Source organism: Schistocerca nitens, chromosome 3, assembly GCF_023898315.1.
Source record: "Schistocerca nitens isolate TAMUIC-IGC-003100 chromosome 3, iqSchNite1.1, whole genome shotgun sequence".
NCBI classification, from domain to species: Eukaryota; Metazoa; Arthropoda; class Insecta; order Orthoptera; family Acrididae; genus Schistocerca; species Schistocerca nitens.
The window spans coordinates 146,535,943-146,550,572 of record NC_064616.1 but is presented as its reverse complement, the minus strand read 5'-3'; the positions used below and the strand labels follow the sequence as shown (position 1 = coordinate 146,550,572).

At 37.0% G+C, this 14,630-nt stretch overlaps 1 protein-coding gene across 1 annotated transcript in view; it reads left to right on the top strand.

Moving 5' to 3' along the window:
• Positions 1–419: 419 nt before the first annotated feature.
• The window catches only part of LOC126248086 (serine/arginine-rich splicing factor 5-like), a 34,288-nt gene continuing 20,077 nt past the window's right edge, over positions 420–14,630 (top strand). The window contains exons 1-8 of the mRNA XM_049948745.1: positions 420–583; positions 8,502–8,625; positions 9,617–9,687; positions 10,042–10,149; positions 10,676–10,702; positions 13,289–13,358; positions 14,251–14,324; positions 14,409–14,603. Coding sequence (XP_049804702.1) covers positions 8,503–8,625; positions 9,617–9,687; positions 10,042–10,149; positions 10,676–10,702; positions 13,289–13,358; positions 14,251–14,324; positions 14,409–14,603 — 668 coding nt within the window. The 5' untranslated portion in view covers positions 420–583; position 8,502. The remainder of the gene's footprint in view (positions 584–8,501; positions 8,626–9,616; positions 9,688–10,041; positions 10,150–10,675; positions 10,703–13,288; positions 13,359–14,250; positions 14,325–14,408; positions 14,604–14,630) is intronic.

Sequence of the window (14,630 nt, the reverse complement as noted above, 5' to 3'; positions counted from 1 at the left end):
TTTATACAGACATGATTTATAGAGTTCATTTTATATCGTTTCCATTCACAGCAGTGCATATTCGCTTAAGAAGTAACAATAATCATGAAAAACAACTACAAATGCCGGTGGTAGCCATATTGAATCTTCAGAACTAGCAACTAGCAATTGCCCTTTTGCCACTTGTACGCAACGTTGCCATTTACTCAGTACCCTATATGATAACTTACTTAATTTAAAACATGATGGCTCATTATACCAAATTTCTAAAGTTGATTAGGGCCAGTTGGGTTTCGTTGTACTATGTTATTAGCCTGTGCGCCCTTCGATAGCTGCCGAAGTCTTTCAAATCTTTAGTAGAAACTGTGGAGGGGGATTTCATCTTGAAACGGAAGTTAAGAACTTTGATCGAATGTTCGTGCAGTTAGTGTTGGTATCCCCGACGTTTGGATGAAGCTTTTTCGACGAGCCATTCGTGTGTAGTGATTGGAGTTGTTATAGAATACAATAGACTTAAAACTTATTAATTTGTAAAGGTAATTGATTTGTTCTCTTGGTCTGCAAGTTCCAACATATTGATTGAAGATTTCAGGCTAACTCTGAAGTAAGTGCATTCGGCCTATTGAATGGGCTCAATTTTGGCGTCAGAAGATTGATGCTAAGATTTGTTTGGAGGCAAATTTATCTTTTAAGTTCTCCATAAAGTTATGGGGAGTGTGTATTCTTAGTTTGCAAAAACATTTAATGAATTTTCTTTTTAAATTGTGCTATATGTAAAGTGAGGTCGTTCTAGGTTTCATAGTTTCATTCCAAAGTAAATAAGCCTCACTTTCGAAAGCTTGAACTCTCGTCATTAAGGTATAAAATAAATGAAATAAGACATTTTGCCATTATGTTTGAAGCAAACATTCAAATATCACTTCATTAACAGCCGTGCGTGATTATTCCCACGTTTAATTTAGAGCTATAACCCTAGCAAGAGAGAATAGACTTTCCAGCAAGCTACCGGTTACACAGACCGCAAAGGGTAAACAATTCGTCATAGAATTATGTTGGCATTTTTCATTTGTTGTAGTTCATTTAGAGGTTAGTGGGTAAATTATGTTTTAATTCCAGTCGCCTTCATATTCTTGTACGTAAGTGGCAATTAACGTACCATAGAACTGCATTTCATGTGGATGTCAGTTACTGGGTGCCTGTTTTTGAAAGGTTAAACTTAGAAGAAAACCCACCAGAACAGTAGCAAAAGTACAGACTTTAAAATGCAATGAAGTAGGTGGTGTGGAAGTAAATGAAGCATCCCTCCTGACCAAACTTAGTGATTTTTATTGATGAGCAGCAATAATGTTTCACTTTTCGGCAGTAGCTTTAGAAAAACAGATGCCCATGTTATTAATTGTTAAAATTTCATGTGTAATGTTAGCAACGGATATGTGCCCAATATAATGATGTATCACAAATTGACTTTTGTATCCCCTCTTTCATATGAATTTGTTATAGGTGTTCATATTTGATTAGAGAGGTGGGCTTAACTGGTGGGACAGGAAGGTGAAAATATTGCAATAATTAAATTAATTTTATTTTTATGAGTGCCATATATGACCAGAGTGATGTAATCATTGAGACATGCAGGATGGAATGCATATTAGTACAGTTAAGCTTCTTTTGTCTTAACCTCAGCGATTTGGATTATTAGCACCTTTAAATACAGAATTTATATTTGGATTAGTACTGTTAGTCTGGAACTGGGCATGTCACAATGAAAATTTGTCTACTCCAATCAGGGGTAAAATTGTTTTATTGAATTTTTTGTATTGATGATTAAATAATTAAATTTAAATCCCTATGTTTTTTCCTTCAAAACACTAACCCAGTCTCACAATTACTTAATGAGCTTTTTTTTTTGCCCAGTCAGTACTTCCTACATTGAGAGAATTGTCTGCGCCTACAGGCTTGTTGAGTCAAAATTATGAAATGATTTAGGAGAGAAAAGACTGAAGAAATTAATGCTCTATAAATTTGCATGCTTCCAAAATGCAGTAAATTTTATATCACAATCCTTAAGATTTTAGATAAAGTTAGTTTTTTTCTGGAAGTGTAAATGTTTGTTAGCTATGTTTCTTATGTTGCAAGAAAGTTTAAAACCCAGTATTGTCAAAATGAATTCTTGGGACAGTAGATAGTGGCCTTCAATAAATATGCTGGTTCTTCTTAATTTGTGTAAGGTTAACTGTGAAACTTTCATATGTTAATTAAATTTTCATAATTAAATAAAGTTTGCTTTCATTTTTAAAAATGGGGTTTAAAAACCGAATCTTTTGGTTAAATTAGAACCACCCCTGTTGAAATCTACTGCCAAGGGTCAGGTTCTATGACAGTAGCCACTTCACAAAACATTGATATTATTGATGGTGTCACATAACGTAAGCACTCACATTTGTATGTGAACACACCTCAGATACGGAAACAACCTTACCTGATGCACAGAGTGCACCCAGCTGCAGTTGGTTGCTCTTGCTGGTACTAATGTGTCACTTTGAATCAGAAGAAATTATCTGGTTTGTGGTGGCTATCTAAAGCAGTAAAGGCAGCTAGTCTTGCTTCTGAGATGAAGGCAGAACTTACCATCTGTAGTGTTGTCAACAGGACCAATATTGGACAGAGCCGAGTGAAGGGTCTGAGTCAGAGACTCGCACAGTTGTGAAACTGTGTAGGCGGCAGACTCCTTGACTTGTGCCATAGGTTGGTGTGTTCTGTGTAAATAAGTCTGGGGTCTCTTACAAATGGGACAGGTTCATGGGTAGAGGAGGCTGTGATGCGTGGACTGGGCAGTCCAGGGTCTCTGGGAAAATACATTGAACAATTGAAAGAAGACTTCTCATTTCATTTATGTATACCACTCAAACAACTGTAGTTTTTGATGCCTTTGATCTGTCGACATGCTGGTGAAAATACATTTTTAAAGTTGGTGGTAGGCAGAAAACATTGTCCAGAATTGTACTAAGTGCTTCCTCAGAAAATTATTTTGAGCAATCAGTGAATGGAGCCACGTTGAAGTATCAGTGGTCAGAAAAACACACTTTGTCTTAGCTGCAAATAATCCTGAGCAAATAGTTAGCATCATGATGGACACAGGGATTAGTGACAACAATGTTGCTGTAGTGCGATTGATACCACAGCATCCAAATACACCAAAAATAAACCTAGAATATATTTATTTAAAAATGAAACATAATTGGTGCCCCTCCTAAGAGTCTCCACTCCTCCCTAACTAACTGTGAAAGTGTAGGCTATCTGTGGCTGAAATTCAGAGAAAGAGTTTCAACGGCAGTTGAGAGATTTATACTGAATAAATTAAAGATGGTATTGATCGTCCGTAGTACACAAAACAGGTCAGATCGCTGTTGCTGAAGCAACGAAAAAAGCATGCCAAATTTATAAGAATGCAAAATCACCAGGATTGGTAGTGATTTACAAGAGGTCAAAATTCATCATCTACTTCAGTATAAGATGCTTAAATACTTCCACAAAAAAACTGTCTTGAAATGTAGTTGAAAATCGAGAAAGATTCTGGGTCCTACTAAAAGTACAGGAGTGGCCGAACACATTGCTACCTTCACTTTGTGATGGCAATGGAAACGTTACTGATGACAGTGCCGCAAAAACAGAATTTCTCAACTCTGTTTCCCAAAATCTTTTCAACAAAGAAGGTGAAATAAATATTCCAGAGTGTGAATCAAGAACAGCTGCAGACATTAGCAACATAGTTGATATCCTCTATGTTGCTAAGCTGCGTAAATCACTTAATAAAAGAAAGTCTTCTGGTCCAGATTGTACATCAGTAAAGTCCCTTTAAGAGTATGATGCAATAGCTCCATTCTTGGCAGTCAACTATGACGACTTGCTTGTCGGAAAAACTATACGTTAAGACTAGAAATTTGAACAGGTCATGCCAATACTCAAGAAAGGGAATAGAATAATCTGTTACAGACCCATAACACAGATGTCAGCTTGTTATATGGCTTTGAAACATATAGTGTTCCAACATTATGGATTACCTCAAGGAAAGTGATCTATTGACAGATAGCACAGATTCAGAAAGTAATGTTCTAGTGAAACACAGCTATTTATTCTATTGAAGTAATGAATGCTAACAACAGAGAATCTCAGATTGATTCCATGTTTCTGGATTTCCGGAAGGTGTTTGATCTCTCTCCACACATGCAATTTCTAATCAAACTACGTGCCTAGGGAGTATCATCTCAGTTGTGACTGGAATCGAGATTTCCTGTAAGAAAGGTTATAATTTGTAGTAATTGACAGGAAGTTGTAGAGTAAAACAAGTGCTATCTAGTGTTCACCTTCGAAGTGTTGCAGGTTCTGTTCCTGACCTATATAAGTGATTTAGGAGACAGAGCAGCCCTCTTAGATTGGTTGGAGATCATGCTGCCATTTACCGTCCTGTCAAGTCATCAGATGGTCAAAACCATTTGCCAAAATTCTAAATGATATATCCGAATGGTGTGAAAACTTTGACTCTTAAATGATGAAGAGCGAAGTCATCCACATTAGTGCTAAAAGTAATCTGCTACATTTCCATTATACAATAAATCACACAAATCTAAAGGCTGTGAATTCAACTAAATAATTTGGGGATTACAGTTATGAATGAGTTTAAATTTAAACATTACATAGATAATGGTGTGTGGGAATTGAACCATAGGCTGTGATTTATTGGCAGAACACTTCGAAAATGCAACATGTCTGCTAAAGAGGCTGCCTGCACTACACTGATCCTTCCTCTTTTGTAGTGTTATGCTCTGGGGGATCCGCATCAGATAGGATTGACAAAGGACATCGAAAAATTTCAAAGAAGGGCAGCTTGTTTTGTATTATTGTGAAAGCGTGGGAAGAGTGCCATTGATATGAATTGGAGTGGCAATAATTGAAACAAAGACATTTTGCGTTTCTTGGAGTGATTTTTCTACCAAATGTGAAAATATTTCGCTGGTGTCCACCTGTTTAGGGAGAAATGATAATTGTAATAAAATAAATCAGAGCTCATATGGATAGACGTAAGCATTCATTTATTCTCGCGTACTATTAGAAAATGTAACAGAAGAGAAATGGTCTGAAAGTGGTTTGATGAACCCTTTGCCAGGCACTTACGTGAATTGCAGAGTCTACCTTTTTAAAAATTTTCTTTCTTTCAATTTGGATTTTGTAATTGGAGAATTTAGTCCATAGAGCTCAGCTAGTTTCTATAAGCCTGATAGAAACATTATGCATGGTTCAACCTAATATTTCAATAGGAATCCTAGAGGTTTAATCTCGTATTCTTGCTTTAAGTTCTTTGTGGTACCCTCGCACAGTGCAGTAACCTTGCTGCTGGACAATATATGCTCATGTAGCTGACATGGATTTTACTGAGACCAATACTGAAAATTCTGCCCATTGACAAAGCCACCGAGGTGGAAGTGAGCTTCATCTGACATCAACATGTTGTTAATAAAATTGTAGTGATTGTGCACTTTTGCTAGCATGTGTTCAGCATACTGTCTGTGCATTAGCAGATTGTTAGGTTGAAGTTGCCGAATGATCGGCAGCTGGTACAGAGGGGACTTTAAAACCACTTTCAGTATATGTTGAACACTCAAACGATGCAACTGTAGAGACCCTGTGTGATGTCGAACGGAGCACTTTGGGCTTGTTACCAAAGCAGTTTGCACAGTCTGGATATTGCCCACCATATGAGCAGGTTGGGGTCTCTCTGCGATTGTTTCTTCAGTGCTTCAAAATTGTGAACACAGGTGTATATTACATGCATCGAGGGAACGTGACCATGTCGTCCAGTGTTGAAATAACACTGAAATTCTCAGTGTGCGGTGTTGTGTCGGCAGACTTGCCAACACTACGCACACTAATTGAAAGAGGCGGCCAAGATGCACGCGCAAACTCACGAAGGATGGAGTGAGGTCTGAAACAGGAGACTTAATGAATGTGATAAAGAAAATACGTATCTTTGGAATATACTTAACTTTTAATACATCCTTTTATACATTGTTCTTGATGAGACATCTGGAGATTCTGGCGATACAAGTGACTCTTTATATACAAGCTATTTAAGGCTAATGGCGCCTTGCTAAGTCGTAGCCATTAACTTAGCTGAAGGCTATTCTAACTGTCTCTCGGCAAATGAGAGAAATGGCTTCGTCCGTATAGTCGCTAGCAACGTCGTCGTACAACTGGGGCGAGTTCTCGTACGTCTCTCGAGACCGGCCGTGTGGTGGCGCTCGGTCTGCGATCACACAGTGGCGACACGCGGGTCCGACATGTACTAATGGACCGCGGCCGATTTAAGCTACCACCTAGCAAGTGTGGTGTCTGGCAGTGACACCACATGCGGTGTCCAGACTTCGATACTTGTAAAAGGCTTTTCACTGCAGAGGGATGGTGCACAATGTTCCATTGCTCCATGTTTGCTGAATGGCAAGATAGAGCAAGCAGCATTCTCTCGCTGCATTGCTATAACGCTTCACAGAATTTCCCATTCTTTTGAGCCACCCTGAAATTTATCTGCTTAGTAAATTCAGTGTAAATTTGCTCTGGGGGCCATACCTTCTTAGGTGAGCATCAGTTTAAAATTAGCATATGATCTTATTTTCACATGTTACTGGTACATGTGAAAATGTTGATTTTATTTTATTTTATTTTATTTTTTTCTGATTTCATGTTTGAAATTAATTTCCAAATGCTTTCTTATTTTAGCCATTTAGTTTTTAGTGTTTCACACACTAAACATCATTATTTCAATTTTACCATAATGGGAAAAGTAATTTCTGCTGCTGTTTCCTAAGTGTATGTGTGACTTCTTATAACTTGTGCTAGCCATTTAGTTGACGAGCAACAAAATTTGAAATCCAGTCTCCCACCCCTCCCCCCCCTCCCCCCCTCCTCCATCCCTCCTTGTATCTGGAGGTGTCCTGGTTTATATTTGCCACAGTTTGAATATGACTTGAGGTGTGTGTGTGTGTGTGTGTGTGTGTGTGTGTGTGTGTGTGTGTGTTTTTTCCTCTCACCCTGTTGCAACAGTCCAGTTACCGTAGAATATTATATAAAATTTAATGCATTAATATTTGATTAGTTTGATAATTACTAAATTAGTCATATTTATAATTGTTAAAACTGTCATCAAATTAGAACCTTTTACATTTGCTCAATTTAGTGGTCTTAAGTTAATTTTGGCGCAGTATCTAGAACATGGCAATCGTTACTTAAATTTTTGTAAGTTGTCAGATGACTGGAGTTGTATAAAATGTAACTCAGCTATGTTATAAGTGCCTTTCTGTCCTGTCATCTTAATTTGCAAAGCAGAGATGAGTTTCACTACAAAATGTTGGTGTAACTACCCTCCCAATTATATTGGAAAGATTCAGTTAATTATTTAAATTAAACATTGTTCTTCTTTTCTAATATATATCTTGTATACGTACTAGAATAAGCTGCTTGCTAATAGTTACATTCTGGTACTACTTAAAGGAAAGCTTGTATACAAGATGAATTCTTTTGTTAGTGTAATTATAAATTCTTATGTTTTTGCTTTAAATATAAACACACGCTTGGAACAGAAAATCTGTGAACTGCTGTTCAAAAATAAAAGATAAAGTTGTCACATTTAATTGCATCTTTATTTAATTGGAAAATATTGGGCCATTCCATGCTCAGCGAATGCAAGGTTTTGTCGTTTATAATGTCAAAGCAGCAAGCTCATATTTGTGCAGTTTTTAAAATTGCAGAATTTTAAACTCTTGAATACTTTTATTTAATCTTGTATATATTTTTGTAATATTAGGTAAGCAGGAGATCCTCTGAAGAGCTTTGAACTGGAAAAAGTAAATAATAATAATAATAATAATAATAATAATAATAATAATAATAATTTATGAATTATTAATTTGCATCAGTAGTCATTCATATATAAATTGGATGGGTGGCACAAGAATCAGTTCTCAAACTGTGGAGCAAACAGTAAAGATAGTGCAAATTTTTTCGTTATTACCCTAGTGCTGTGAATCGTACTATGCTTTTATTGTTAAGTTTAAGAATTGGGTGTACCTGTGAGTGTGTGGTGTCATCACTGAAGAACCATAACTCATAATTATAATTTTGAGAACCTACCTCCACACTATAGTTTGTTCAGTTATTTTCTATTTATGGTAGCCAATAATAGGTTGGATGTAATAATTTTTCTTGGGTGTATTATAATAATTAACCAATGTGCATTTCCTTGCACTATCTTTGTGCTCTAGGAGTTGGTTCTATCTTGATACTAACTTGCAAGAGAATGTAATTTCTTTCCCAATTTTTGTGCAAAATTAGTACCTTCAGTGAGATTTAACTTACCGTTATTAAGCTTTGTTGTATTACATCTGACGTGGAATGGCCCACTATTTTCACTTGGAGTTGTAGGAAAGTTCTTGGTTTTTGGACATTGATGTGACAGGTCTCTTGTTTCGTTTAAGAATGGGAACCAGAGTTTTCATTGGAGGATTAACATACCGCGTTCGAGAACACGACCTTGAGAAGTTCTTCCGGAAATATGGTAGAATCAAGGAAATCGCAATGAAGAATGGATTTGCGTTTGTGGTAAGTGTGATTTAAATTTGAATTCCGTTTTATTGCAGCATGGTAGGCACAAGGGTATATGTCGGAGGACTTCCATATGGTGTCAGGCAGAAGGACCTCGAACGATTTTTCAAAGGTTATGGTCGAATTCGTGAAATTCTCCTCAAGAATGGCTATGGATTTTGTGTAAGTATTAATTGATAGTCATACTTGGTGTAGGTTGAATTTACTGGAAACATTTCCAAGAATTCTGAATTTTTGTAGAGGTCAAGAATTTGTGTTCATTTTGTCAGATATTTCTGTTGCGGTTTGCCATTGTCAGATCATGACTGTGTTTTATTATAGATGTCTTGATTCATGGATCCGATTCAAATTTTTGTATTGAAAAAGGTAATTTGTTATATATCAACAGCATTATAGTGGAATAGTGTTTTCTCGGTAATTGTCATTCCCATTTTTGTCATTTAGTCAGAAGACAAAACAGTTGAGGGTTGTGAAGATTTCAGTACACTTATTGCTCCAATTGTCAGCACGTATTGTAATAGTGGCTCATCTGTCTACTTTGTAAATTTTAAACTGTGGAAATATTCTCAAAAGATGCAAATTTTGTAGTGGTTGTAGTGAGCTTTTTGTTAGACAAGGAATTTAATGTGGACGTCACTGTGATATGGCTACATGGTTTTAATTTTGTTGAGTACTTTGTAATGTAGACTTTGTCCTTCCTTAAAGGAGGAAAATAGACTTTTGCTGAAAGTGTTGATGATTGCAGGGAAAGTAGTTACCAGATTTCAAGAAATTTTATTACTGAATCATTACTACATGTACTTAATAGCTTGTGTGAATTAGATAATTGTTAGAAGTTTTTACTGCAGCGTACTTGGAAAAAAAAAAGTATGATGATTGTTTTCCAATTCTGAGGACTAGGAAAATTACTCCCAATGTTTATTTTCCCCAGAAATTCTGTAATCTGATTGTTATTTGGCTATAGTGAGTTATTTCTTCTATGTTCCAGGAATTTGATGATTACCGTGATGCTGATGATGCTGTGTACGAATTGAATGGAAAGGAATTACTTGGAGAAAGGTAAGCATTTCTTTTATCTGAATGTATAATTTAGTTAAATTGAAAAACTTAACATTCTTTTCAGATTGTGAATGTAATGAGTTGTGATGATTTTATGTTTTTGTCTGTGTTCCTGCTTTTCTTAACAGGTTTTTTAGCCTCTTAGCCTGATGCGTTGATGTCTGGTGCCCTGTGGATGTGGCCCACTGGCCCACGGTGAAGTGACAACTCTTTTGATTTCAGGGTGATTGTTGAGCACGCCCGTGGTACAGCAAGAGGAGAACCTCGTCTCTATGGTGGTGGAATGGGAGGCTACACACGTCGGCGTTCATCGTGGATGGACAAGTAAGCCGATATTATTGCTTGTTGTTGCAGAGTCTCTGTAGAGAAAGCGCGTGGTACACCGCGCGGGAGTGACATGTGGCGAGATTGGAGTAGAAGTCGAGGCCCTCCCCCGCGAAGGCGGAGCCGCGATCGGGCCAAGTAAGCGGTTAGGGTGTCGTTTCATTGATATTACTGTCACAGTTTTTCCTCACCCACTGTGGTGACTTTTGTTTTGTAAAAAGATAACTGGTGAGTAGCACCCCTTTCATTATTTCAAAGGAATAAGCATTTACCTTTCATAGGCCATCATTAATTACAGATACTTACTTATCATAAATTTATAGTTAATACTCCCACAGAATAAGCAGACTGAAAGCATGAATTCATGGAATCGAACATTTGTTATTGTATTGACAGGTGTTAAATAGCTGCAGATTTATGCAAAGTGAGAGGGCAAGGCACTCCTTTTTATGCCTTTACATTTCCTAATAAATTTTGAGGTCATTAAACATGTTTGGAAACTGAGTTTGTGCTGTTCAGTACTAATTATATCAGTGTGAAAACTAAGATAATGATCTCTGTAGTATATAAGGTAGTAATTGAGGGTTTTCGGTTACATAAAATAAGGCATGAGGGAGTGTCTTGTTTGTGGAAGTCACTGAGCTTATGACTTCATTTGTTTCAGGGATATGGATGTCTATTATCATGACAGGTATGTTTATTCTTTTCATATTAATACAGATACTGTTTGTTATTTTTGGGTTCATTTACATTGTCACAAATCATCATTCAGCTCATTCCATTAGGTGGTGTATTTTGAACTGATTTTATTTCAATATATTGCTATGTTTTGTAAGCCAATAAAGAATGAAATTTAAGGATTGAGTGCAAGAGAATAACGTATTTGGTGTTAATGGATAAAATGTTGCCGTCTTACATAAGGGAGCGCTCTCTCTCTCTCTCTCTCTCTCTCTCTCTCTCTCTCTCTCTCTCTGTGTGTGTGTGTGTGTGTGTGTGTGTGTGTGTGTGTGTGTGTGTGTGTGTGTTTTTTTAAACAAATGTTTCTTCAACAGTACAGTTGATACAGGGGTGTTAACACAGGAGCTAATTGCACAGATGAAGAGGTCTCAAGTTGTTTGATAACCATACCTTTTCTGCTGTGTTGTCACAATTAAACACTGAAAATGCAAATTGTTCACATGAAAGGTTTTAGTATGTGTAGCTCAGAGAAGGTGCAAGGTTTACTGTATTCATGGTAACAACAGAATTGACCACATCAAAGACATAACCAGCAGTTCCTAGTAAGAATAGAGGGAGGAAGTTAGGAACCAAAACTTCTAAAACCAGTTTGCCAGTAGGTGAGGACTGAGTACAATAGCATATATATATATATATATATATATATATATATCACTTCGTGGGGGGCCTATTGCAAAATTCAGAGTCTATGCTACAAAATGAGCCAGAAACTTTTTAATTCTTTCAACATACCCCATGTCAAATGACCACAGTTGTAAAATGGGGCGATTTGGAATTAGGAAGGACGATTGTACCATTGGTACTTTTTGCCCCATATCATCCTTCAGTAGAACAAGATTTTTGTTTACTTTCGGTCTGTTGGCCTCCATGTGGTGACCTGTGAACTAAAAATTGAAGTGAAATTATCTGGAGACATAACAGGGTTTGGCTCAGTGGGAGCATTCTGTTTATGAAAAACAGTCCTTTTTTAAAAAAATTATTTAGTGCAATGTATGATAAGCTGAATCAACACTGTAATATGTTTCATTATTGTGGTGATGTGAATGGTGCAGGGGCAAGACACTGGACTTGTATTAGGGAAAATGTAACTCCATTTTGGGCTTAATAATGTGAGACAGTGGCTGGTTGATGAAATTTAATAATAGTGTACCATTAGTCGTTATTTTGATATTGTTTTATTAGGCAGACAGTTTCAGTGTTCCAGTCATGTTGTTTTCAGGCCTGTCTCGTGAACAACATCAAGCAGCACTCGGGCATGTGTAAGACAAGGCACCAACATTCATATCTGTTTCTGTAGATACCTGAACTTAACAAGTATGTGTGAAGAGCACACTTCCTTGTGAAGTTCGGGTTTTTATGGAACCAGATTCAATATGTTAGTGCCTTGTCTTATGCATGCAGAAGATGCGATTGGATGTTGAAACTGGTGGCCTAATAAAACAATATCAAAATAACAGCTTTTGGTACAGTATTAGTACATGGTAATTGGGAGGTTTGCAGTTCAGATCACTATCCAGCCATCCACATTTAGGTTTTTCATGGTTTCCCTAAATCCTTGAAGGCTAAAGCTGGATGGTTCATTAGAAGACGACATGGCCAATATCCTTGACTAATACTGAGATAATATGAGCCTATGCTCAGTCTGCAATTATCTCATTGTCAGGATATTAAATCCTAAGCTTCTTTACTTTCTACAATACAGTATATTGTTGAATTGTCTTTTAGCCACTTCCTGGAGAATACACCCCAACCCTGTGTTCCGTTTCATAGCATTCTATAGGCATCATTAATTAATATGAAAAATGTGATGTGGACACTATAACATGGAAGTCAGCCGTGATTGTAAACAGGTGAGAAAATCTAATGTCCAAGGGGAGAGGAGAGGTGCAGGGGAACAAGCTCCATCTCACTACCATAGGGCTAGCAGTTTACACCTTGGATTCGTGCTTCTGCGAATGCACAGCTGATATGGTCAAAGGGATCACCAGTTCTTTCTAGTGTTGAACCATACTGATACCCATTATGGAACAGGATTACTCATTTCTCTCTTTTCAAGATAAGAAAAAACAAGCAGGCTGAAGCAAAGCAGAGTGCTTAAAGCATTTGGTAAGGCTACTGTGCAGTTGGTTGCTTAGGTGAACAATGTAGTAAATGTGGTAGTTCAGGTGCAACCTCTATCTTGTGCAACCATAATTAAAAACACCTTCACATGAAACTGCCATGTTCAAATGGCTCTGAGCACTATGGGACTCAACATCTGAGGTCATCAGTCCCCTAGAACTTAGAACTACTTAAACCTAACTAACCTAAGGACATCACACACACCCATGCCCGAGGCAGGATTCGAACCTGCGACCGTAGCATGCCATGTTCAAGTGTCCACATAGTATTACATTTTTAGTTTTCATGAGATGTAGTTTCAGTATTTGTAAAAATAAGGGGACTTCCAGTATATATGTAAAATATTAATTGTTGTATCTTTTTAAATATTATGTACTTCCTTGAATCATTGCATGCACAGGGTTGCTTTTACTTCTAGGTATGGACCACCAACAAGAACTGAGTATCGCTTGATTGTGGAAAATCTTTCTAGCAGAATAAGCTGGCAGGTATGATAATTTTAATGTTTTAAACCAAAGACGTTAAAATGAAATTTTGTCAGGGCTAACCTGTGCTCACACAGCTGGATTTAAAATTTTCGCTGTTTATTCAGACCATATATGAAGTGCGTTTTTGGAAGTGTAGTTACTGTATTAGCTGCATTAAGGATGGTATAAAGCTTGTAATAATTGGAAATTTAAATTAAGTGGTGGTGGTTTAATTAGAGGATTATCTTTCATGAAGGGAGAAATCAAATCCCCAAATGTGCTGTAAGAAATATAGGACTGTTCAACAACAGGACATTGAATACATGTGAAGTGATAAACATATGTGCCAGCACTATTATAGTTTTCTATTGCTTGCACTTAAAATATCTTAAACCCTCACTTAATGTTTGGAGCAGGAGGAAGGACATAAAACAAACAAATATTCACTTGTATCTCAAGCTGTGTGTTTTAATTTTTGCTCATTGATGGGCTCTTACTCAAGAGTATACAGAAGAGTGGATGCATAATAGTTCAGTGGGATTAATAGGTATTCATGTTTTGTATGTACAATGCCTGGAATTTAAGGCAATTGACAGATGTGGAATGAAATGTGAGTAACAGGGCATAGACCACCATTCACCTTAAAAGTGAAATATTTCATAAATGTTTTCCAGTGTTTGATAATGTGTGCAGAAGGTTATTGAACACAATTGGCCATACTACTGCTGCTATGGTACTTAATCTCACTTCTCGGAATCCGTACACAATTCTCTCTCCTGAAATTCGGACTTCATTCAAGTACCTCATGTTGTGGTTTAGCACATTATTTACTGCTGTATATTTGAAGGATTGTTTACTGTGTATTCTGGTAATACTTGGATTCTTACTACTTAGTTCACATTATCTATTACAGGATCTGAAGGATTTTATGAGACAGGCTGGAGAAGTTACATACGCTGATGCTCACAAACAGCGTCGAAATGAAGGGTATGTACAAATTGGAGTGTCAAAATGTTTACATGAGTTAATTTAAAAATAAGTTGCAGTATGTAATGTTGGATTATTTTGCAGGGTGGTAGAGTTTGCGTCATATTCTGACATGAGGAATGCACTTCAAAAGTTAGATGACACAGAACTTAATGGCCGTCGTATCCGCCTAATTGAAGATACACATTCGAGTAGAGGCAGACGGTCCCGTTCGTCTAGTTCGCGGTCTAGGTCTCCTTCGCGTTCCAGATCACGTCGTCGCAGCAGGACTCGTTCAAGGTAAGTAAATAACATTTTAAATTGGCC